The following is a 21,238-nucleotide window of genomic DNA, read 5'->3' on the forward strand; positions in this document are numbered from 1 at the left end:
TAAATGTCCCGAGTCCCTGACTCCAGAAAGGACGGCGGCCGTGACGCCCGCGACGACGCTGCTCCTCGGCGAAGCGGGCTTGGCGAGAGGGCCGGGAGCGCCCGGGCAGCACGGCTCCTTTAAGGGCGGGCGGGCACCCGCGCCAGATGCCGCTCGCCCCGGAGCCGGAAACGTCGGCGGACGCGGCCCAGAGCCTGAGGAGTCGGAGCGCTGTGGCCCCGCCATGAGCCGGCCGCCGGCCCTGCAGGCGCAGACCTGCGGCCCCTGGGAGATGAAGGAGCGCCTCGGCACTGGCGGCTTCGGCAACGTCATTCGCTGGCACAACAAGGTAGGCGGCGGCCGGCCGCCCCGGCCCGGCCCGGCCCGGCCCGGCCCGGAGCCCGCGCTCAGCCGAGCCCGCGCTGTGTCCGCAGGAGACCGGCGAGCAGGTGGCCATCAAGCAGTGCCGGCAGGAGCTGAGCCCGCGCAACCGCGACCGCTGGGCGCTGGAGATACAGATCATGAAGAGGTGAGGCGGGCCGGCCCGACAGCGGGCGGGGGCGCTGCCGGCCCTCGGCCTGGCGCGCCGGGCCGGGCCGGGCCGGGCGGAGCCCAGCGCCCGCTCGCCGTCGGGGCGGGCCGGGCGGAGTGGCCGCCAGGCGGGGTTGCGTCAGCGCCCCTCGGGGCGGGCGAGCGCGGGCGGCCTTCGAGCGCGGCTCTAACGGCTGCGCTGAGGTAAATGGTGGGAGAGGCTGCCGGCCGCTTGCCGCCTCTTCCGGGAGGGTGCCCGAGCCGCTGCGGGGGCGTAGAAGTACACGCTGAAGAAAACCTCGCATTGTGTTTCGTCAGTCTTGGGTCCTAGACTTCCTTCTTCGGCGCTTCTGCCACTGCCTTCAATGGCATACAATTCTGCTATGTAGCTGCTCTTTTGCCTAGCTTAATGTCTGTGCTGGGTTGTCCTTCGGGGCGCTGGATTGATTTTGTAGGATGCAATGGTCTGATCGTGGTTTGGGTCTTTTCTGGAAGGTGGCAACAGACTGCGTCACACTCCTTCGAAAGGCACGTTCCTGTAGCTCCTGGGCAGTTCTGTTGCGCATGTGCATTGAAGGAATGCACTGACTGCACATGAAATGGAAGGAGTTGGGATGAGGCTAGGTCCGTGAAGGATGGATGAATTGCAGACCTTTAGAATTCACTAGTTCAGTTTCTAAAAGGATTAACGTCCTTGTAGGACTTTGCGTGGTGACCATGAGCATGTGAAACTGCATAGCTGTTGCAGAACAATCGTCTTTCAGGTGTTACCCTAGTTCTACTCATCATGTGTACTTGCCTCATTTCCACTCCTCAGGCTGAACCATCCCAATGTGGTGGCAGCCCGTGACGTCCCTGAAGGGATGCAGAAGCTTGCACCAAATGACTTGCCATTGCTGGCCATGGAGTACTGCCAAGGCGGAGACCTCCGCAAGGTGAGGTCCCTGGGATGGCGGGGGGATCAGCTTCTTAGCTTATCCTAGGGTTTCTATTGAAGTTTCCCTGTAAAGCCTCTGTTTTCACATCCTGATGCTTCCTAATTCTTGTCATGGCACCAACAGGTTTTGGTGGGTTGGTCCTTGATATAAGCTTTTGAAAACTTAAGTGCTTTCTGAAACTTTTTGTATTTGTTTGGCTGCAAGTGACACTGTGAGGAGTTTGCATGTAGAGGATGAGGGCATGTGTGAGGGGTATGCAACAGGATGTGAGTATGGCCAAGACCATCGTAGGGCAGGGTACATCTGTGGGCTATACCCTTCCTGAAAGTGATTAACTCCTATCTGTCATAGGAAAAAATAACACTTTAATTCTAATCTTACTGTTTTTCTGACTTTTGCTATAATCTGCCCATAGATAAAACCCAGAGCTTAGAGCTGAGATTTGAGCTGATACTGCCAGGCATAGGGGAAATGGCTATGAAGGATGGAGCAAGTAGAAGGAAGAGAATGGGGATGATACTGACTTCTTTCATCCACTTGTTTCTCCTCCCATGTGGTTAGACCAAGGCCTGAAACTGTAATTGCTGCTATTGGAGGTCACAATCCCATAGAGTTTTGTCCCTCTAGAGAACTTCATTGCTGTTACTGGAACTTCTTGCATCCATGCAAGTTTGTGGGACTGCGAGCCTCACTCAGGATACAGGAGGGAAAGACTATATTCTATGTTGTTTTCTTGCAGTACCTGAATCAGCTAGAGAATTGCTGTGGCTTGCGGGAAGAAGCCATTCTCATCTTGTTATCTGATATTGGTAAGTGGTAGCAGTACCTTCAGTTGTCTGAACTATAGAAGCCCTTTCAGTGCCGAATCCACTCTAAGGATATGCAGCAGTGACCTTAATGACTCCATCTTAGACTGACCTTTGAAGAGTATACTTGTTTCCTGTCTTGCCCTGCCAACCCTCCCTGTGGGAGAGCCAATCTTTGATTTTTGTTCTTGAAAATGTAGAGATGGATTTTCTTGCCCAGCAAAAATGCCACTCAGGATTTCTTGGAAGGTTCTGGATAGCTGAACACTTGCCAAGTGACTCTAGTTTATGTTGCACATCAGTCTCCACCCTCAGCTTAACAGCTGATCATCAGAACTTCAGCGTGTGAGTGATCCGTGGGTTTCCATTAGCATTTGGGCAACCACTATGTGGAATTTTAGACAGTTCTGGTGCAAGGATTGCCAAGTGCTGCCTAGAGACTTTTGGGATGGAGTTTTTTGCTCAAGCTATGTTGTGATCTTACTAAGTTGCAGCTGAGGCAAAACTGGACAGGTGCTAAGGTTTTAGAGAGAAGATATTTAAGAAGTGCATTTGGGGCAGATGTATGCTTAGAAAGTGAGCTGTGGCAAGAGAATAAATGTACATTTGTCATTACTTTTACTGCAGGTGTAGCTGTTAGGCATTATCTCTCATCCTTTGTGTTCCCATAGCATTTGTATTCTGCTGCCTCATCCTTGTAGTCCTTAGTGACCAGGAAATTATACCAAGTGCTGACCAGAGACTATGGCAGATCATGTTTAGAGTAAAGTTTGTGTTCACATGCTTGTGGGTGTGTATCGGAAGAGGGACGGACCCAAATTTTCAATTGTATGATCTGAACTGTAGCTGATAAGAAATGTTTTTGACTATTGATATAACTTGTTCTCCTGATCACTTACAGTGCATGCCTAATTGGTCTTTCTAGGGTTACTGTCCTTCAGAAGAAGGACAGTTATATTATTGATAGCTCCTAAAAGTCTAGCTGGATCATTTCGCACTGAACAAGAGAGCTCTATCTGGGAACGCAACACTGTCAGAAGGGACACACAGTCTCAGGGAACAGAAAAATTAGTCCCTTTGGCTCAGGCCTGAGTCATGGCCGAAAAGCCCAAACTGGAAATGCTGCCAAGTTTTGCTTTTCCTAGCACCACGATTTTTCTTTTTATCCACAGGAGGGGAGATATATTAAGGTATTATCTTGAGCAAGTGTGAGAAAATAGAGGGCATTTATTCAGCCTTTGTGTATTCTTAAGATGAGATTTTTGTCTTTCTAGTATAGATGGAATTCATCAGTCTGCCCGTTGTGGAGTCTGAGTGGTTCTGAGCAGAGAAAGTATGTTGCATAGAAATTTGCTATGAAGAATTTTGCAGGTGAAATAGGGAGAAGAACACCTTGTGGACAGGAGAGAACAAAGTGTTTGGCAGAGCAGCTTTTGGATTCAAGGTTAAGACTGTTGAAGAAACACATAGGTAAAGAAAAGCTGAGTATAGCCACTTGATTGCCTAGCCAGGATGTTAGCACTGATGAGTTATTCTATAAGCAATTAGGAGAAATTTCTGGATTGGTAGCCCTTGTCCTTATGGGAGATTTAAACTTCCCAGATATCAACTGGAAATACCGTACTGCTGTGATGAGCAGGTCTTGAAAATTTTTGAGGTTTGTGGGAGATAACTTCTTGTCACAAGTACTCAGCCAACTAGGAAAGATGCTCTCCTAGACTTGCTATTTGTGAATAGAGAAGAATTTGTGGAAGATGTGATGGTAGGTGGCTGTCTTGGCCACAATGATCATGCAATGAGTTTAAAATTTTCAGTATAATAAGAAAAAAGGACAGCAGAGTTGCTACCCTAGACTTCAAGAGAGCAAACTTCAAGCTATTGAGGGAGCTATTTAGCAGAGTACCCTGGGAATCTGCTTTTGAGAGCTTAGGAGTCCATGAGTGCTGGTCAGTTTTTAAGAACCACCTTTTAGAAGCATAGGAGCAGGCAATTCCAGTGTGTCAAGCAAGCGGGGCAGAAGACCAGCTTGGCTGAACAGGGAACTCCTTGCTGAGCTCAAGAGGAAAAAGAAACTGTATGATCTCTGGAAGCAAAGTCAGGCTTTGCAGGAAGATTTCAGAGCTGATGGGATTCACCCCAAAGTACTGAAGGAGCTGGCAGATGTTATGGCAGGACCCCTCTTGATCATCTGCCAAAGGTCTTGGGAGTCTGGGGAGGTCCCCGCTGTCTGGAAGCTAGGCAATGTTATTCCAATTTATAGAAAGGGCATGAGGGAAGACCCAAAGAGGAAACTCTGTGTCCAGAAATGTTTGACGCCGACTTTTCATCTTGCAGTTGGTGTTTCATTGTATGTTTGATTGTACAAGATTTGACCCAAAAGCCATGCTTATACTAGGTAGAAATGAATCCTTACTGAGCTCATGCTAGGTACTGTTAGTTACACTCTTACAAGTGGCTTTTTCTGTGTCTCAGCTTCTGCTCTCAGGTACCTTCATGAGAACAGGATCATCCACAGAGATTTGAAACCAGAGAACATTGTGCTGCAGCAAGGAGAGCAAAGGGTAAGCAGGAACCAGGTGTCTCTGCCTGCACGGACAAGTAAGTGTAAGAGGAACATGCGTGTGCTTCATGCAGTTACAATGGTCCCTCTGCAAGAGCACTCAACCCGGGATAACAGCTAGCTCAGATCTGTGTGTCAGATAAACAGTATTCTGCATGCAGCTGAGATGAAAGGTTGTATTAGACGTCTGGTAACACCTGACATTTTGACTTTCAACTATTTAGGAAGGAACCAGACTGTACTGATTGATCAAAGATCTGAATTAGCAGTCATGTGTCCAGCTCTGTGTGTATCAAGCCAATGACAACTTTACATACTTTGTGGTTTTAGGAATCTACAGGAGCCTCTTCGTTGGCACCTTTCCTGCATACCTTTGAAGAGCTTTTCTTTCTCTGCTGTATGGTGTGCTTTTAACAGGACTTCTCTTTAGTTTTCTTATTCTCTGTTGTGTGTTTCAGTTAATACACAAAATCATTGACCTTGGTTACGCTAAGGAGTTGGATCAGGGTAGCCTATGCACATCCTTTGTTGGGACTCTACAGTACTTGGTAAGGAAGGAATTCAGCTAGAAGAGCAGCTACCACTTTGCAGTGGGATAGAGTTAACTGTTATCAGGCTTTGGGCTGGGATGAAGTACTTGTCCTGGTATGGGGTGCGTTTGGGGCGCTGCAGCTAGCAGAGGTGACTGTTTTTTGCTGACACTGGGTTTTCACAGTGTCGGCTAGCTATGTCTGTTATAAATAAGAAGCAGGAGTGCCAATAATGTCTGCTGTTCACTCTGAGAGGATCTGGAAGCTAGTGAGAGGCAGAGCGTTTAGCACTGTCTTTAATCTGTTTCACAAATGTTAATGAGCTCTTAAGGGATAGAGAGAGCTAAGAGATGGGTGGCTTTGTGTCATGTATGTGTAAACTCCCAGGCTCCAGAGCTGCTGGAACAGCAGAAGTATACTGTGACAGTGGATTACTGGAGCTTTGGCACGCTGGCCTTTGAGTGCATTACAGGCTTCCGACCGTTCCTACCCAACTGGCAGCCAGTGCAATGGTGAGTGAGCTGGGGCCAGGTGATAAGAAGAGTGCGTGCAATGCGACTGTCCTGTTTACAGGAAGTAGAAGTGTGGTCCCTTGATTCTTAGGATAATATCCCTGTTCCTTGCCCTTATGGAGACTGACTCCCTTCACAGGAGTTTGACCTACCTGAGCGAGTTCAGCATTCCTGATACTTGCTTTTTGGGATCAGGACTGACTCCTGCAGGGCAGGTAGCAGAAACCAAAGCAGCATCTGTATTACATCTGTCAAGAGTAGCTTTAAGAGCCTACTAACATGCAGGCTGGGAAGGGCAGGTGATTATTTCACCATTGTACTTGCTTGAATTCATTAGGCATACAAAAGTGCGACAGAAGAGCGAGCTGGATATTGTTGTTTCAGAAGACTTATCTGGAGAAGTCAAATTTTCTAGCAGTTTACCCTGCCCGAACAATCTAAACAGGTAAGGACTAGAAATCTGTTATGCCATGCTGGGATAAACTGTTTCTTCCGCAAAAGGACCAGGTTTATATTATATGTCTTACTGTGTTAATCTGTGAATAAATTGAGTGCATGAGACAAACAATGCTTGCGTCCCTTGTCAGACTTGTGTAGTTGTGAGTCTGTTTCTGCCTTCTAAACACTGCATTTGTGATCGGGGTGGGAGGTGGGGGGGAATGTCAGTCCTCCTGCAGAGACCAGGCCATATGGTGACTACAAATGCACTTTTACCTCTTCTGATCCCCTTCTTGTTTTGGTCCTTCAGTGTTTTGGCTGGGAGACTGGAGAAATGGCTGCAACTCATGTTAATGTGGCACCCACGGCAGAGAGGTACAGATCCTACATATGGACCCAATGGGTGTTTCAAAGCTTTGGATGACATTTTGAACTTGAAGGTGAGCAATGGGTCTGTATTACCCTGAAAAATTTTCCAGAGAGCAGTTGCCAGTAGCCCATGAGAGAAGAGGCTTGAGTCATAGACCTAGGAGTAGGAGCAGCACAGAATCTCATTTAGCTGTCTTCTGACAGTTAGTGACGGGTGCTTTCCTCTTGTTTATTTGAGGACAAATACTCCCTGAGCTTGTTGGGAGTAGCAAATAGCTTCTGCGTGTGCTTGGTTCCATATTCTGGTAAGAGGATTCTGTGGCTGAAGCTGTTTAATTGCCATGTGGCCTCTCTTCCAGTTGATGGAGGACAAGGACTTTGGCATAACGTTATGAAGTCACTGCAAAGTGACTTCTTGAGCCCTGGAAGTGCTTTGAACAGTTTATCAGTGGCCAGTGTTTCAGTCCTGGGATCTCTGCTCAAACATGACCAATATATCTTCAGCCCTTCTCATGTCACACTGCTCTTCTTGTAGTTGCTTCATGTTTTGAACATGGTTACGGGAACTGTACACACCTACCCTGTGACAGAGGAGGAGACTCTGCAGACTGTGAAGGCCAGGATCCAGTCAGATACAGGAATCCCAGAACAGGACCAGGAGCTACTGCAGGAAGCTGGACTGGCATTGTTTTCTCAGAAGTTGGCCACTAAACATATAGCTGATAGCAAGGTGAGTCTGGATACTCCCTTCCTGTTGAGTGAATCAGCAGGCTTTTGTCATAGTAACCACATAGACCTAACAGCCCTTGCAGAATAGGCACTCTGTTGCCTTTGGTGTTCAGTCTTTGGCTGAGGAGGAACGTTCTTTTTATGGTATTACTAAGGCTTGCTTTTTCTGAGAGAACCTGGTTGGGTCTTTTGTTTTCTGCAGATGAATGATACTGCAGCTGCAGACACAGACCTCCTGTTCCTCTTCGATAACCAGAAGGTTGCCTATGAGGCTCAGGTTGCCTTGCGTCCTCATCCGGAAAGTGTTGACTGCATCCGTAAGGACTTTCTCTAGCATGAATGTGAGAGGTTGTCCGCGTTGAGAGGGCTGCCTGTATTCTCTGGTCTGTATCATGTACAAAGAGTAGAGAGAGCTTTTGCATATCAGGACTGAAGAAACAGTAAAATGGACTGGCATAGCATTCATTCAATTTGTCAAAATAACTGAGGAAAGGAAGTGTTTGATTTTGATATACTGGGGAAGCTGCATAAGGGTTAGCCAACTATAGGTTTTGCAAGAGGTAACATGCTCCTCAAAGGAGTGATGCTTTGGTCTGTTTTGTCATGTGATAACACTACTTTCAGGCTTCATGCTGATATGTACGTTTCCCTCCCCCCTCCCCCCCACCCCCCGCTCTGTTTCCAGTTCAGGATCCAAAGAAGAATCTCCACTTTTTCCAGTTGCGGAAAGTGTGGGGTCAGATCTGGCACACAATCCGGATGCTGAAAGAGGACTGTAACCGGCTTCAGCAGGGGCAGCGAGCGGCCATGTACGGTGGCAGTTTCTCTAGAATACTTACCTCTGCCTTTGCTCCCTGGTGAAAGAGAAAGGACAGGAATGGGACCCTGTTGGAATGGGGAAGCCCATGAGTGGAGTCATTAACGATTAATGAAAAGCTGAGAGTTCCATCCTCTGACACAACTGCTTTTGTGTTCACTGCTACACTCTGAAGTATCTACTTTTGATGTAAGTGGAAGTCTGCATTTTTACTTTGGGAGGGTAATAGGACCTTCTTCTTGTCCATGCAGGATGAATCTGTTGCGTTACAATAGTACCCTCTCAAAGATGAAGAATTCTATGGCCTCCCTTTCCCAGCAGCTGAAAGCAAAGCTGGACTTCTTTAAAACAAGCATCCAAATCGATCTGGAGAAGTATAAAGAACAGATTGAATTTGGAATTAGTGAGTATAGCATCTGGCAAACAGAGGTCTTGTTATGCCTCTTATCCCCACAAAGTATCTACCTTTTCCTGTATGAACCTGAGAAAAGCAATCACTCTTCTTTCATTCTTGTAGCTTCTGAGAAGCTGCTGTTTGCCTGGAAAGAGATGGAGCAAGCTGTGGAACTTTGTGGACGGGTATGTTTCTAAATCTAACTGCTTATCCTAAAGAAAAAGAGGCTTGTTTTTCTTTCCTTTTTTTTTTTTTCCCCCTTTTTTCTTCATTGTCCTCCCTTAAATAGAAACTTCTTGTGTCTGGGCTGATTCCAGATGTTGCATTGCCTTGGTTTGGGTGGCACCATTTTTGTCCATTGGCAGTACTTCATGAAGCTCACTGTGTTTGTAAGGCTTAGGGGAAAAAGGGAGATCTTGGGAAATGTGAGAGAAGATTTTGCAGCCGTTGCACCCAGTCCTGGAGCCAGGATAGCTGAAAAGAGGATATGGAACATAGGTTAAACTGAATGGGAAAGTGAACGAAACACAAGAATTTTAAGCATCCGTCTTGAATTTTGAAAAGGCAGCAATTTCCCGTTGTTGGTGCATGTTCCACGCCTGCTCCCAGTAAGGCATTCAGCCTTTTGATACAAAACAGTGTAACCCCTGTAAGTAAGGCCAACAACTATCACTCCCAGATGAGGAGCAAAAGGTGACTCATTGGTATCTTACTCTTTTCCAACACTTGGTCCTCTTCTATTGGGGGGAGGCAAAGGGCAGAAATGACTGTCTAACAAGCAGCAGCTTCTGCATGTGAACGAGTTCAAGTGAAAAGCAGAATTTGGGGTGCCAGGAGTGGATGTGGTTGTGTGCTGAGGGAAAAGGGGGAAAAGCGGTGATGGATAGGATGAGAGAAGAGATCTGGAATAGCCAAGGAAAAGGAAGCATGATGGCCTGGGAACTAGCAGTACATTTACTACAAAGTCTGACCCTTCAATGGCTCTTCGTAGCAGGCCGAATTTTTTATCAAAAAATTCTTGGAAGTTGTTTTATCCCAGAGCACTGAACTAATTTCCTTGAATTGAAATTACTTATATTCTCATGTCTTTGTCCAAGGCTGCTATTTGCATCTTGCCAACGTGAGTGTTGAGAAATGTGAATAAGAAGAGCCAGTGAGTGGTAGCGTCTCTATGACGGTGTGAGATGGTCCCATTGCTTATGTTCTGCCCTGCTTTCAGGAGGATGATGTGGATCAGCTAGTGAAGAGGATGATGGCCCTGCAAACAGACATTGTGGACCTGCAGAGAAGTCCACTAGGTCGTAAACAAGGAGGAACACTGGAGGATTTGTGAGTTGAACTACCTTGAACTTCAGATGCAGGAGTATTGCTAGCTAAGCTTATTCATTGCCGGACAATGAAACTGCTATCTCTTCAGCCCAAATTATGGGGAACTGGGAGGACTTTGACATTAAAAGACAGTTTTTGACTCTTTACCTGTCATCGGTCTGAAATGGCAGACTGGTATATAAAAGATTTAAGTTCTTGAACTACTTGTTCGTAATTTAGGTTCTAGAGAAGTCTTTTGTGTTGTGTGCCTTTTTCTTCTAGAGAAGAACAAGCCAGAGAGCTGTACCGGAGATTGAGAGAGAAGCCAAGAGGTAAAAGACATTTTAGCTCAAGGTCCGCTTGCTTTGTGTGGATAGTAACTTTGGAGATGTGATAATGAGCACTGAGAAAACTTTCTCTGCATCCTAGGCCTGCCCATACGCTAGCTGCACATGGACTCTACTGGACTCGCTTTTTTTTGGAGAGGGGAGTCAAGGAGTCAATTTTAAACTAGGCCAGCCTCGCTTTCTTGGTGCCTTCTGAGCTCTTCTTGAAACTCCTCTGGAGCTCTGTTGCTGCAAGCATATGCTGCTGCTTCTGTATAGAAAGGATGAAAGACATAGCTGTTTCTTTGAGCAGCTATACAGCCCCAAGGCATTAGACCCACCCTACCAACTCTGCTTTGCAATTCTTTTCATTTTGAAGAAGGTGGCTAAAATCCAGTGCAATTCATCCCACTCCAACTTGCACGCCCTGAACTTGGGATGTTTCAGGATTGAAGCAGCAGTGGAAATAAGCCATTAAGAATCTCTGTCCTATAAGCCTACCTTTTTGTGTAATACCCTCTCTCATTCCAGATCAGAGGACAAGCGGTGATAGCCAAGAAATAGTACGACTGCTCCTACAGGCAATCCAGACCTTTGAAAAAAAAGTCCGAGTCATTTATGCTCAGCTCAGGTGAGCTTTGTAGAGTCAGCTTTTATTGAGGGTTGAAAGAAAGCATTTTCTCCTTTAGCAAGAGGTTTTGTTCTAGAGGTTTAAACCCCAGAGTGTTCAGCTAATGAGATCTCAGAGTGTTACAGGAAATAAGAAACTTCAGAAATATTCCCCTACTGCAGTTGCCCATGTGTGATCTGATTTTTTTTTTTTTTTTTTTAAAAAAAATAGTAAAACTGTAGTTTGCAAGCAGAAGGCATTGGAATTGTTCCCCAGAGTGGAGAAAGTGATGAATCTGATGAATGAAGATGAGGAAACAGTTGTTAGGCTTCAGGAGAAACGGCAGAAAGAACTGTGGAACTTGCTGAAAATCGCTTGTGTAAGTAAAATAAAAACTCCAGTTTAACCCAAGTATATGGCTTGTAACACAGGTTACTGAAATAATTAATAGTAAATTTAGTATGTCCTATGATTCTTTCCTCTGTTCTTTTGAATTAGTATTAAAGCCAAGTTCCAGGCTCTCTTATACTCCTGGCTGCTGGAAATTAGTGTAAATAGTTGCAATCTGAATCTTCTGTGTATTCTTCAGAGTAAAGTACGTGGTCCTGTTACTGGCAGTCCAGAGAGCATGAACACATCACGTCTTGGTAGCCCTGGTCAGCTGCTGCTGCAGGTCCCTTCTGGAACCTACAATTTATCAGAATCTGTCAGGAAAAGGTGAGGCAAAGTCTGGAGTTCTGTAGCTGCTAATGCCAGCACTACGAAGCTGGCATTGTGAAATAATGACACACAGGCTTTCTCACATTGTCTTTATAACACATTGTGTTCAGCTTCCATTGTCAGCAGTCTTTTCTACCTAGTAGCTGGACTTCCTGGGGCTTGTGAATCTTCCTTATGAAAAACGGGGAATAATGTATAGCTTCACTTCCCCCTGCCTCAGTAATAAAGGGTTGGTTTGTGGAATGGTTGGGCTCACTTGAAGTACACTGCCAACAGGAATTGTTGGAGCATTGTCATGTAAGATCATAGTAGCTGAGCTATATGGTAAAGGAGAGACTGCTATAACCAAGCACCTGTAGTTCTGGCTTGCTTAAATGAACCAGGTCACCAGTTGGAATGACAGACCTTGGTTTGTTTATTTGTATGTTGCTTAATCCTTTAGTTTATAGGCTGTTCTGCAACTTTTTCTCTAAGCAACAGTGACTCCACATAGTAAGAACACAACTCCAACTTGGAACATGCTTCCTTTCCCCTGTCCCAGTAAATCTGCGAATGCCACCAACTTTCCCAGTTGCAATATGAATTGCTAGCTTACGAGCTGACTGGTAAAGGTTAATATTCTTCAGTGCTCTGCAGCATACCTGCCATAAATATTTTTTGAAGGTGGAGGCAGCATCTCTAAACAAAACTGCCATGGAAAATAATTGTGTAATAATTGTCCCTTTCAGTGAGGAGCTACTGCTGGAATCACAGAAACTCTGTAGCCAACTAGAAAATGTGATGCATGACACAATGAAGGACCAGGAGCAGAGCTTCATGGTAACATATTTGATATTGTTCTATAAATGGACTGGGGAAGCTCATGGCTTCAGACTTCTGCTTGTGTAACTTTGCCAGCAATAAGTAATATGGCTAACAGCAATCTGCATATTACTTTTTTGGACAAGGAGAGTAGGAGTTGTGGGAGATAGAAAGCACCCACTTCCCCACTTGAACTGCTGACTGACATATTCCCTGCTTGCTGAGAACGGGAGCCATGCGCTGGGGACTTGAGTTGTGCCAAACAATGAAGGATGGGGGAAAACACTTGGCTGTTGTACAAAAATACTGCAAAATTGCACTCTTAAAATTGGGATGGTCTTGTGGCAATACATTGGTGGGCAGGGATGCTTATTTAACAAGGCAGAATATTGAAAAGAAAGTAAAATATTAGAAAAAATAAATAGCTTAAGGGTTTCTTTTACAGCAGTCGCGTGGTTCATCACAAACCTATATTGACCAACTTGTTCACAGTAAAATTTTAAAATCTTTTAAATTGCTTCCTCTTTATTCTGGAGAAATCTCAACTGTAAGCTAGTGTTGAACTTTGTAGTTCTAACTGTTTATTCTTTAGGCTCTAGATTGGAGCTGGCTGCAGCTTCAGGTAGAAGAAACAAACAGTCCAGAACAAACCCAGATGTAAAATCACTTCGGTTGCCTCTGAAGACATGCTACTTCAGGAAGCCAACTGTGAAAAGCTGCTGCCTCTGAGAAGGGAAATTCAAGTGCCTCCTTCTATTGTCACTTACTGCTTTATGTAACCACCTCTCAGACACTTTTTTCACAAAGATACAGTAGGAAATGCCTGTTCTAACTGCTTGGAAAAAGTTCTTAATTGTGCCTTAAGACAGCAGATATTCTTATTCTCTGTCCTGATGTATCTTCCCTTAGGCAACACATGTGGTTGTTTTGCTGCCTTTTAGGCTTTCTAATGAACAATGGACAACGCATGCAATCAGCTTGCGCAGTCAGTGGTAGATGTCACCTTCCTAATATACTTGAACTGTGAACTTAATTTCTTAACTTTGCTGATTTGCACTTTTTTTCTTAAGTGTAATGGTTGTACTTACCTAATACTTGTTTCCTATATGGGAACGAAATTGTCTAAAACATGTAAACTTTTGGTTTGCTCTTTTTGATACCCTTAATAACATTTTAATGAAAAAGCTGCTTTCACTGTGCAGGTCTCTAAAACATGAGAGATGTAAGGATGTTATCCTAGAGACCACAGAGAAGGAAATCTTCAGTGTACACGTATAGTTGAACAAAGCATTTGCAGATTATCTATTAACCATGCTTAAGCTTGCACCAAAACAAAAAAGGCACAGCTGCATGGAGCATAGCTTTTCTGAACTTTGCCGAGATACAAGACACACCAACATTATGTTCCAACTGTGACCAATTTATTTCATTCTGATGTAAACCCAAATTTCCACTACAGCAGAGAGACCACCTTTTCTAAAAGGTTGTGAGGTACAGGACATGCAGGATGCAATACAATAATGGGGAGAGGTGGGATCTTCCTCTGTTTTTAGGAACAGATTTTTTTTAGGAACAGATTTAAAATACGGGAAACTGAAGTGAAATGTAGCACAAACATCACAACTTCCATGCATGCCTTCAAGTATCTTCTTTTGATGTGCTGGCACTCTCTGGATTTCAGTGTTGGGTTAAAATGATTCTTTGGAAGAGTAGAAAGTTCACGCTTCTTGAAATTTCAGAGTAATTTTAAGGCCGAAACACACCGGGTACACTGTTCCTTCATCTTCCAGAGCACCACCTGTTGTTTTACTTAAAGCTGCATTAAGCTTCCAGCTCAAATCCCAGCCCAACTTTGTGACCTCCAGCACTGAAATTCTTGCCATCAATCAAGCCTGAGACGGTCAGCTTTACACCTAGAAGAGCAAGTAATGAGACCCCTCATACACTGATATCCCTGTGCAATGCGCCCCCCTCAAGTACTTGAGCCTCACTAATGTGTCTTAGTTGCTATAGGAACTTCTGTATGTACACATCCTTTACTTCTCTGAGCCTATGTAAGATTTCTAGCTCATTTGTTTGTTTATTCTGTTCTAGAGATGACAGTAAAATAACCCATAGTGTAGTATTAATACTATTTACTGCTACCAGTTGGACTTACATACCAGGTCGAAGGGCATGACTGTAACCAATTCCAATCAGGCTGGCATTATTCACTTTAGCCTACAGGAAAAAAGAAATCACAATGTTTATACTCAGACAGAATTGTCCCAGTGCCCTTAGAAGGTGGCTTATGCATTAACTCTTTCAGCAACTTATAGACTTAACCTCTAGCAGAGGCGTATTCCAATCTTTTCCTTTTCTCCTCAAGAGTTTCCAGCTTAAGCTGTAATAGTTCCAATCTTCCCTCAAATTGTGACCCATTATGCCTACATAAAATGCCACCTTGTACCTTCACTGTCCCCAGCACTGTCTCTTTATATTCTTTTAAAGGGCTTGTTCTACAGTCCCTTGGTAGCCAATGAAGTCTGTCTTGTTCACAGACCCCTATTCACAAATTGCTTAGTAGTGATTATTTTTTTTTTAAATGAGCACTAAATATATGAATATGCAAACCCATTTTTGCATTACTAAGTTTTGAGCTGTTTAGTATAGTATTTCCCATCTTTAATTTTGGCTGAATTGTCCTGGAACTAATTCTTGTTTTGAAGCATAACAAATGCTTGCTACTTCAGTTCTTAGTGTTAGAATGTACAGAGTGACTTTTATTCACTGTCACTTCCCTGTGGACATGTTTTGTCTCCTGAGCCCCCCCCCCCTTTTTTTTTGGCCCTAACATTTCTGCAAGAATCTGCAAGTGTCAGTAACAACACTTATCTCAGGACCTCAGCTGACTTTCAAGGGTTAACTCATTGTTAGGAGAAGGCTGTAAGCTCAGCTGAACTTCCATCATTTTACGATAGTACAGTTTTACATTATGTATTAGATAAGAATTAGAGAATTAAAAGGATACTGCATCCTCTCATTACCTTTTGAAAACACATTTTGCATAGGCTCCAAGCACACTAGTCAGACTAGAGACTATTTCACCATAGACAAAACAGTGCTTTACATTTTTTTTTTCATTTCACAAATATGACCTGTGAGGTCCGAATTTAAATTTGAACCACAACAGAAGCCACAGTTTGCCATCTACCATACTTTCTCAGTAACTATTTAAAGCAACTACTTCATACCACAAATTTTCAGTGTTTAAGGGAGTTTGAAATACTCGCTCCTGTAACAAAATTCTTACCACAACAGAAGTCTTCTCATCCAGTTGGTACTTGGCAGCAATACCAAAACGTGTGTTGTTACTGCCAGCAGTCCATGCAAGATTGACTGATGTCTCAACCTTATTATTAACCTTCTGATAAATGGACCCACCAAACTCAGTGCCATCATTCCTGTTTGTAATAGATGGAAGTGTGTCAAGCCTTGCCTTGTTTAGTAAATAGTAACTCTTTAGCTTAACCCTTCCCTGCAATCATTTGATCATTATCTCTTAAAATGAACCAAGAGCTCTGATATTTCCCTAGACCCATGCTCGTCTACTTCCTAGCTGGAGCTGGCAGACTCCTGCTCATGTTTTTTACCCAAAACAAGTTTTGCTTGCAAAATGGAACACGACTTTCCAACAGCTAAGACCTACGGTTTGAGATTCTGACAAAAAAAAACCCCAACAAAACAGGTAACTTGCTTGCTTGTCTTAAGTTAAGAAAGCAAGCCTGCGATGATGCATAAAGGGACAAACCCAGAAAAAGACTTAAGTCAGTTATGCGAATGATGAGACTGAAAAAAATGTGATTGCATTGCAGTTGTTTAAATACACCATCTTCAAAGACTCAGAGCATCTGAATGCCAAGACTAGAGCGACACTGCAATGACACTCAAGCACAATGCAACACACAGTTCCCTCCTTCACCTTGGGCATTTCTGAGCCAGAAGCTTTCTGTCTGGTGGGGAGGGAGGGAGGGAAGGTACAGTAGCTTAATTGAAGGCTCTTTTATCTAGCGCCAAAATAGAAATTAAAGTTTAGGGATTTTAATTCCAAATTAACATTATAAAGTGCCTTTACGCCACTATCTTATATACATAAAAAACAAAATTACCCTGAAACAACATCTCAAAAGACAGCCAAGAGTTGGAAAGTTGCCCCTGCTTTAGTTACACTGAAGATGAAAACAACAAATATATATTGTTTCAAAACAAATCAGCATCCCCTTCCACTTAACTCTGTTAATTCTCACTATTCATCTAGTTTGGCTCCTCTGATAATGTTTTTCTAGGCTCAGATAATACTTACACATTAGTGTGCAGCTGAAAGTCTCCTGCCTTATATCCCAAGGCAAAGTTATTTTGCGAAAACTTAGACTTGGCTGTATCAAAAGCCATCTGGTAGCCAGCAAGCCAGCCTTCATAGCCCAACACTGCCCAGCCATAGATGGTTGGTCCAGAGAGATCTATGTCTATGTTGCAGCCTAGATTTACATATTCTCTTTTGTAGGAGGTCTTCAACTTTCCACTCTTCTTCCTGCAGAGAGAAACATGCCATTTTATCCCTGGTAGGACACAAGTATGTATTATATGTAGTTTTATTCACATATGTATGTCCCTTAAGGCCAGTTAATTATATGACTGTAACGCCTACTCAAAACTTAACAGCTGCTGAAGAGGGCATGGGACAAGGGTAATATTGGTATTACGTATATTTACGTGGTGCCACTTTTTCCTCCACCATCTCAAACTCCTTAAAATCCTCAAGAAGCAAAAAAGACAAAAACGTTTCTGTTTAATGCTCTAAACCCCATCAGGTTTCAAATTTTGTTCTCCACAAGTAAGTGCAATGCATTATGGCATCATCAGTTTCTTTCAGGAGCATCCATGACATCCCGCACTGATTGCTGGCCTTTCTGTCCTTCAGTGACTTTTTGTCTGCTCGGTTCTCTCCACCGTTCCTTCATGTGCAGTGCTTGCTCTCCTTCCTTCTTCACTGCTGGATACCAGTCTCCTCTATCGAAAACGAATTTTCTTGTCCTCCAGACATCATCCACTTAGCCTTCTTCTGTCCCTCGGGAGACGCTTCTTCCTCTCTCTCCAATGTGTCTTTGTGCTCTTTTTGCTATCAATTCAAACTTAACATAACTGAGACAAAACTTTAACACCTCCTTAATCCTCTTCCCAACCTCCTTTCTCTCCCACTGAAGATATAGCAGAACAGCCTGTCACTCATACCCAGGCCCACGGTCTCATTTTTTACTTAGCTTCTAATTCCTTACATTCAACCAGTATTTCAAACTCTGATTTTTCTGATAGGCTCTCCCCAACAATAAAGAAATACCAGTAATTATTTACAAATACCCAGACATGAACACCCCTCCTTTGCTCTACTGCCTACCAAAAATAAATACATGATAATTGCGAAGGACAAAAAAAGTGCTATTCCACTGCCTATCATAATACCTATGTGGTTCTACCTCCTCATTTAGTTGTGCACAGACGTCTGCCCAAAAGCATCAGAAAAAAAAAAAATTTTGCTTTGTGTTCTTAAGGCACCGAGTTGACAGCAGTAGGACTGTCAACACCATGACAAAGATGGTACAAGTGGTCCACATAAGACCTAGCTGTTTAAGGGGGTAGTTACAAAAATATACCTACTGCAAAACAACAAATTGCCAATGGCCAAAAAGCTGAAGAAACATTTTTAGCAGACCTTGTCCTTCTGAGCCCAGTATTATCCATTGCCTTCAAAATACTCTACAGTGCCTGCAGAATATTGTACAGTAAATTTTGAGCATTTACACAATGACCAGAATAAGCATTTCTAATTAAAAGTTATGGGAAATTCTAGCACTCCTTAGATAAAGGTAACAGAAAATATTTACCCTGTGTTTGGTACAAATGTAGTGTCAAGAGCCACCTTCAATCCTTCAGCCAACTACAAAGAAAAACAGAGACGTCTGCTCAGAGTTCTGCTGAAACGTGATTTGTTATATTCCACTACTATAGCTCTACTTCCTGTCAGAAGACAAGCCAAAACACGACCATAATGTCTGCCACATGTTTTACAACAAAATCTGAAGATGCTGTATGATGAGGGATTAAAATTTGGACTCTTTCTCCCCACAATGAGGCCCTATAACAGTGCACGCTTTGTAGATATGTTATTACAGGAAGATTTCAAATCTTGTGTTGACAAGAAAATTGAGAAACTATGTTAAAGAAAGAAAACTCTTCAGTTCATGTTTGCTTATTCCCTATAGTGCCAACAATCCATACGGTAGCTCAAGAATCTCTCTCAGAATCTAGGTATTCTTTTAAGACACAGTACTACTTCACAGGCCAAACCATGTACCTGCCTCAGCTTTCCCACCCGTTTTGAGCTGGACAGCATTTTCCATTTTAAAGCACAAGTAAAAGTGCAAAACCATGACTACAAAAATTGATGGCCATAAATGGCGGAGGGCACCACAGAACTTTTACTACCTTTGGCACCATTACCTTACTCTTCAGGCATTAAGTGAAAAGCATAAAGCTATTACTTTGAAAAAGAACTGTGTGTTTTGAGAGTGCTGTATGCTAGCAACCCTTTGTGTAAGCAGTGCCAAGCTGCAAACACTAATCTTTCTCTTCAACCTTACAAAATACATTCAATCTCAAGGCAGCCTTGAGTACTTAAGTACTTATGTATTAGAGCATCTAAAACTCTAAACCGAGACCCCTCTTTTGTTTTCCCTGCATGACTGCAGCAGTGACAGTTCTACAGAGCTAGAGTGCATCTTTAAACAAAAACTCCTATTTGGAGTGGATAATAATGATATTCATTCAACCAGCTAGCTAATTTCGCTAGCAGTAACTCTGTACCTTTGGATCATTACGTAGCAGCACATTGCTGTGGGAATGCTTGCACCCCCACCCCTAAAATTCATGATGCTCTTCTCAGTCTGTGCATTCTGCAAATATAAATAACTTCTTTCTTGTTAGTACTCCAGATAGTTTTATGCAACTTTCACTCTTCAACGTTTTCTGCTCAACTCAAAACTTTCTCATACCAGTTGCAGAAACATTTTCAGAGTATCTACTTCCTCTTACCTCATCCTCCATGGAAACTTCTGTTCCCAATGTGTTGTCTGTGTTCCATTTCTGGGTGAATGTAAGTCCATAGTCTTTGATCTTATATTTGGTCTCTAGATTGCCTGAAGCCTTGCCTGTGTCTGTGTTAGAAGAACCAGTTGCAGTGAATTCCTGCCAAGAGCATAATACGAGTTTCAGCACTCTGATATTTAATTACATTCAGTTTTTCCACTTGTAAAGTGCCAGCACTCACACTTGCTACCCTTAGGCCTTTTGACAGAACCCTCAAAATCTTCCTCTCCTCTTCCCTATCCCCAGCAAAAATAATTATTTTTGCATCAAAAAAATGCTACTCCTTTTGGCATCTCTGTTCTGGATATTTCTTTTATTGAGGTGTGCTGGTAGAGCCCTGGAACGTGCTTAGGTTGGAAAAAGCACTATTACACAAAGACCTGACATCTTCACTTACTTTTCATCTGCATCATGGTTTGATTACCTGCTCCCCCCCTCTAATTTTTACCACACTTTTTTCCTAACTTATCCACCAACCTCCCCGCACCAAAAAAACCCTCTTCCGCTCTCCTTTTTTTTCCGTTCCAAAGTGGCAATTGTTATTTCAACATTCCACAACTTGCTCTGTACCTTCCCATGGATCCATACCCAGATACAAAAAGATACTCGCTTAGGATACAAAGCTGCTTTTATCCTTGGATTTTTCCTCATAATCTTCTCTAATTCCCTTTATCATCTTATCAGTACTGTCCCAATTGTGCATGAAATAGCACCCGTTATAGTCCTCCTGGAAATCCACTCTCGGATAAGAAAAGCAGTCCGACATCCAACTTAAGCTGCTAGAAGAATAGCAAAAAAAAAAAGATTGATTTTTCTCTCATTTCTCCAAACAGCTCATGTTTCTTCCTTTTCGTTCTTTTTTTCTTTTTCCACCTTTCAGCAGTGAAAGTCTTCTGGAGAATGGTCATTGATGCTTTTCACGCCGACTGCCGCACCCTAACGTTGTGTTCTCCCTACCCTTTATACTGTTGTCACTTAAGACTCTTCATATACCATGTTGATGACTTTAGTACCTTCTCTCTCAACCTAACTTCTCTCTCATTGCCTCAGCCAGCAACTACACTTTAGAAGCTAGGTCACCCCTTTGTAAGGCACCTTAAAATTACAGACCTTTTCTCCTTCACCGTATCAGAAAATAACCTGACCCCAGTGGCACCCTGACATCTCTCCATCAGGCTGGTCCTTCACTGACTAGTGTAATTGAACCAACAACTTCGAATTTTGTATAATATGTATTTTATAACATGCTGTCCGGCCAGTCCCCCACATATCAGAGCTTCCTGTTATTTAGGGGACTTGAAGTCTCAGTAAACATCTCTCCTCCTGGAATAACTCAGAGGTAGCCTACTCAGTGTTTCATGCACCACAGAGCATAAAGCAATGAGTAGGCATATTTTTGCACTAGTAAGCTCAAGGTGTACGAGCTAGGTTTTAAGAAGCATCTGAGAACTGATCTCATTTCAGTTGTCCTCATCTCTCAAATATTTTCCTTGAACAAAGGTAATTGATTTGCCATTACATTTCCAAGTTATGCCTCTTTTGAAGTTTAAAAACTGAAAGATACGGTGCTTAAGACATGACAGTATCCATTACCAACACATCCAAGCTTTGGAACCCTGACTTTCCAGATCCATCTCATTCCAGGACAGTATTCCTGGATGCTGCGTACATTACTTTCACAATTCTGA

General features: G+C 43.4%; 2 protein-coding genes across 4 annotated transcripts in view; one reads left to right on the top strand and one right to left on the bottom strand.

Annotated features, from left to right (window-relative positions):
* Positions 1-13,931, top strand: IKBKB (inhibitor of nuclear factor kappa B kinase subunit beta). Of its 2 annotated transcripts, XM_075174923.1 has the most exons (21): positions 1-328; positions 414-508; positions 1,328-1,445; positions 2,188-2,257; positions 4,727-4,815; positions 5,273-5,362; positions 5,732-5,856; positions 6,194-6,301; positions 6,605-6,734; positions 7,199-7,393; positions 7,595-7,709; positions 8,078-8,201; positions 8,461-8,612; positions 8,727-8,788; positions 9,823-9,932; positions 10,194-10,243; positions 10,769-10,868; positions 11,079-11,226; positions 11,437-11,564; positions 12,296-12,386; positions 12,961-13,931. In XM_075174923.1, the coding sequence occupies exons 1-21, from the start codon at positions 224-226 to the stop codon at positions 13,027-13,029; spliced, it is 2,274 nt and encodes a 757-aa protein (XP_075031024.1). In that variant the 5' UTR covers positions 1-223; the 3' UTR covers positions 13,030-13,931. The 2 variants fall into 2 exon arrangements, with proteins under 2 accessions (XP_075031024.1, XP_075031027.1); XM_075174926.1 differs by lacking the exons at positions 1-328; positions 414-508 and adding an exon at positions 633-714.
* Positions 13,768-21,238, bottom strand: part of VDAC3 (voltage dependent anion channel 3) — a 15,965-nt gene continuing 8,494 nt past the window's right edge. For both annotated transcript variants that reach the window (XM_075174940.1, XM_075174941.1), the window contains exons 4-9: positions 19,497-19,649; positions 18,290-18,342; positions 16,711-16,938; positions 15,661-15,811; positions 14,531-14,588; positions 13,768-14,281 (exon numbers count right to left, since the gene is read on the bottom strand). In XM_075174940.1, the coding sequence (XP_075031041.1) occupies positions 14,190-14,281; positions 14,531-14,588; positions 15,661-15,811; positions 16,711-16,938; positions 18,290-18,342; positions 19,497-19,649 (735 nt within the window). In that variant the 3' untranslated portion in view covers positions 13,768-14,189. The remainder of the gene's footprint in view (positions 14,282-14,530; positions 14,589-15,660; positions 15,812-16,710; positions 16,939-18,289; positions 18,343-19,496; positions 19,650-21,238) is intronic.

This window comes from Calonectris borealis, chromosome 27, assembly GCF_964195595.1.
Source record: "Calonectris borealis chromosome 27, bCalBor7.hap1.2, whole genome shotgun sequence".
NCBI lineage: Eukaryota > Metazoa > Chordata > Aves > Procellariiformes > Procellariidae > Calonectris > Calonectris borealis.